Genomic DNA, 2622 nt, shown 5'->3' with positions numbered 1-2622 from the left:
CCCAGTGACGCATCCAAATTGGCCAAAACCGGATGTTTCCCCCCCAAAAGGCGCCGGCTGTGGAAGTTGGGAGATTTACAGCCTGGCAGGGGCCGGGAAGCTCGGGTGGTTTATCAGAGCGTGGGGTGGCCTGTGATGAAATGTCCCAGCATGTCCCCACCCGCCCACAAGATGTGATTGTGCAGCCTCATCCCACCTTCCCACTGGTCCTTGCTGGGTCCTGTTTTGCCTCAGGAAGTCGGGTTCATCCAACGCTGCTTCCCAGAGGGATGTGGGTCCCTCTCCTGTTCTAGGGGTGACTTGGGTACTCAGCACCTCATTTCTCAGAGCACTTGGCCATTGGGGTGGGGACTCCTGGACCTCGGACAGTGTGAGGGTGAGGAGGAGCTGATGTCCTCACACCATTGCTCCTCCTCATGCAGAGAAACTGGGAATTTTGGGAGCTGGAAGTGCTGCTGGAAAGGCTGGTGGAAGCTCAGAGCAGGCACTGCTGATGCTGGGAAGATGTAAAGCATCTTTTTCCCTCCTCCAGACACGGGGTGGTCACAGAGGTGCCATCCTGAGTGTCCCCCCAGAGCCACCCACAACATGGGGGGAAGAAGCCACGTTGCAAACCCTGAAACACCCAAAGAAACGGGAAGAGGAACGTGAAGAGTCACTTCCCCAGGAAACATGAGTCCAGTCACAGCTCTGACCTTGAACCAGCTTGAGCAGGACTCAGAGCAAGACCAGAGAAGCTCCCACCTTCAGGTGGGGACAAACCCCAAACCAGCCATGTGCAACCAGGGCTTCAAAACGACCCACCCCCCTGGTTTGGGGTCTATTTTGGTGCAACAAGTGGCTCCTGAAAAGGTGCCAAGAGCCTCCAAGGAAAGGCAGAGCCCCCCTGGGAATGGACATCACCCCCGGGACCCACAGAGCATCCTCCATCCCTCCAAGGCAAAGGACCTTAGGCCAAAACCATTCAGATGGAGCAAGTTGGATGTTGGAGGGGGGATATTCCCTGCAAAACACCATTAAATAGGTAAATAGGACTTTCCCATGGTGGAGTTTTCATCCGAGGTCCAGCACAGCTTCCTGGATCTGCTGCCACCACGTGAAGCTCCACGCAGCCCTTTGGGTTGGTCGTGAGGGAAGCTGGAGGCAGCTTCAGCACTTCCAGGTGCAATTCCAGGTGAGAAAACCTTGAGTGAAGAGAAGGAACCCATCCTACCTCTGAGATGATCCATGGGACACACCATGGGCAAGGCTGGTTTCATCCTGTCTCATTCCAGGTCTGGAAATGGGCGCAGGGGGTGGGAGATGAGACCTCTTGTTCTGCTGCCAGGTTGGGATGTCTGGGAAGCTGCATCCCATGTTTTCCCAGTGCCAGCTGCTGTCATGACCAATCAGCAGAGCTGGGATGGTCTTGACCTTTAGACAGCTCTAAATAAGGCCCAACGGGGTGGGTCAGGTGAGCAGAGAAGGAGCTTTTGCCCCATCACGACAGGAATCAACTTATTTTTCTCCCCTTCGCTGACGGCATCTGCCAAAAATGAGACTTCTGCTCCACTTGGACACAAACATTCCTGCCCCTGCTGCACCCATGGTCAATGATTAACTTGGATTCCAGCCCCCTCCAGCCTGGGAAGTGCAGGGAATGACTCCAGTCCAACTGGGGAAAATGGGAACCTTGTTTGGGGAGATCCTCGCTCGCTGCCCCGAACACCTTCCTGGTGGTGACGCTCCAGCATGAGGATGTTCTCCACTTGCAAGGACAACTGGATTCCAGCTTTCCTGGATTTAGAAGGAATGGTCCATCCTCCTCCAGAGAGAAATGGATTTATTTGCGAACCCCAGGCATGGACCAGGCTCCACGTGCCTGTGTCAGGTGGGAATTAGTCACTGGAACGTGAGCAGGGCTGGGCTGTGCACACAGGGAGCTCCGGCTGGAAGAAGAGCTGGAGCCTTGATGGTGGTTGGGAAGTGGCCAAGAAAACCCCAACCCCTGGCAGAGGTTGGGGCTGGATGTCCTTCCACCAGCCCAGGCTGCTCCAAGCCCCATCCAACCTGCCCTTCAACACTGCCAGGGATGGGGCAGCCACAGCTTCCCTGGGCAACCTGTTCCAGGCTCTCACCACCCTCACACTCCAGAATTTCCACCTCAATCTCCCACTTTTCATCCATCCCCCCTTGTCCTCTCCCTCCCTGCCCTTGTCCCAAGTCCCTCCCCAGCTTTCCTGGAGCCCCTTCAGGCACTGGAAGCTGCTCTAAGGTCTCCCTGGAGCCTTCTCTTCTCCAGGCTGAACACCCCAACTCTCCCAGCCTGGCCCCAGAGCTGCTCCAGCCCTGGGATCATCTCCATGACCTCCTCTGGACTCACTCCAGAAGTTCCATGTCCTTCTTGCGTTGGGGGCTCCAGAACTGGACCAGTTCTCCAGGTGGGGTCTAACCAGAGTGGAGCACAGGGGAAGAATCCCCTCCCTTGACAAGATATCCAGGAATATCCCCGGGAAGGCAGGAGTGGGATAATGAGGCACCTCCAAGCTGCAAGGAAAGAGAAGCCTGGTGGAAACGTCCCAGTGAGGAGCCCCAGCCCAGGGAAACACCTGGGCAGAGCATCACCCCTGGCATGGGAAGCAC

At 56.4% G+C, this 2622-nt stretch overlaps 1 protein-coding gene across 1 annotated transcript in view; it reads right to left on the bottom strand.

Moving 5' to 3' along the window:
* Positions 1-2166, bottom strand: part of GDF15 (growth differentiation factor 15) — a 21618-nt gene extending 19452 nt beyond the window's left edge. Inside the window, exon 1 of the mRNA XM_010008215.1 lies at positions 2118-2166. Within this exon, the coding sequence (XP_010006517.1) occupies positions 2118-2166 (49 nt within the window). The remainder of the gene's footprint in view (positions 1-2117) is intronic.
* Between the last annotated feature and the right edge of the window lie 456 nt (positions 2167-2622).

Source organism: Chaetura pelagica, unplaced genomic scaffold, assembly GCF_000747805.2.
Source record: "Chaetura pelagica isolate M959 unplaced genomic scaffold, ChaPel_1.0 scaffold1372, whole genome shotgun sequence".
Classification (NCBI taxonomy): Eukaryota; Metazoa; Chordata; class Aves; order Apodiformes; family Apodidae; genus Chaetura; species Chaetura pelagica.
This window is presented reverse-complemented; position numbering and strand designations above follow the sequence as displayed.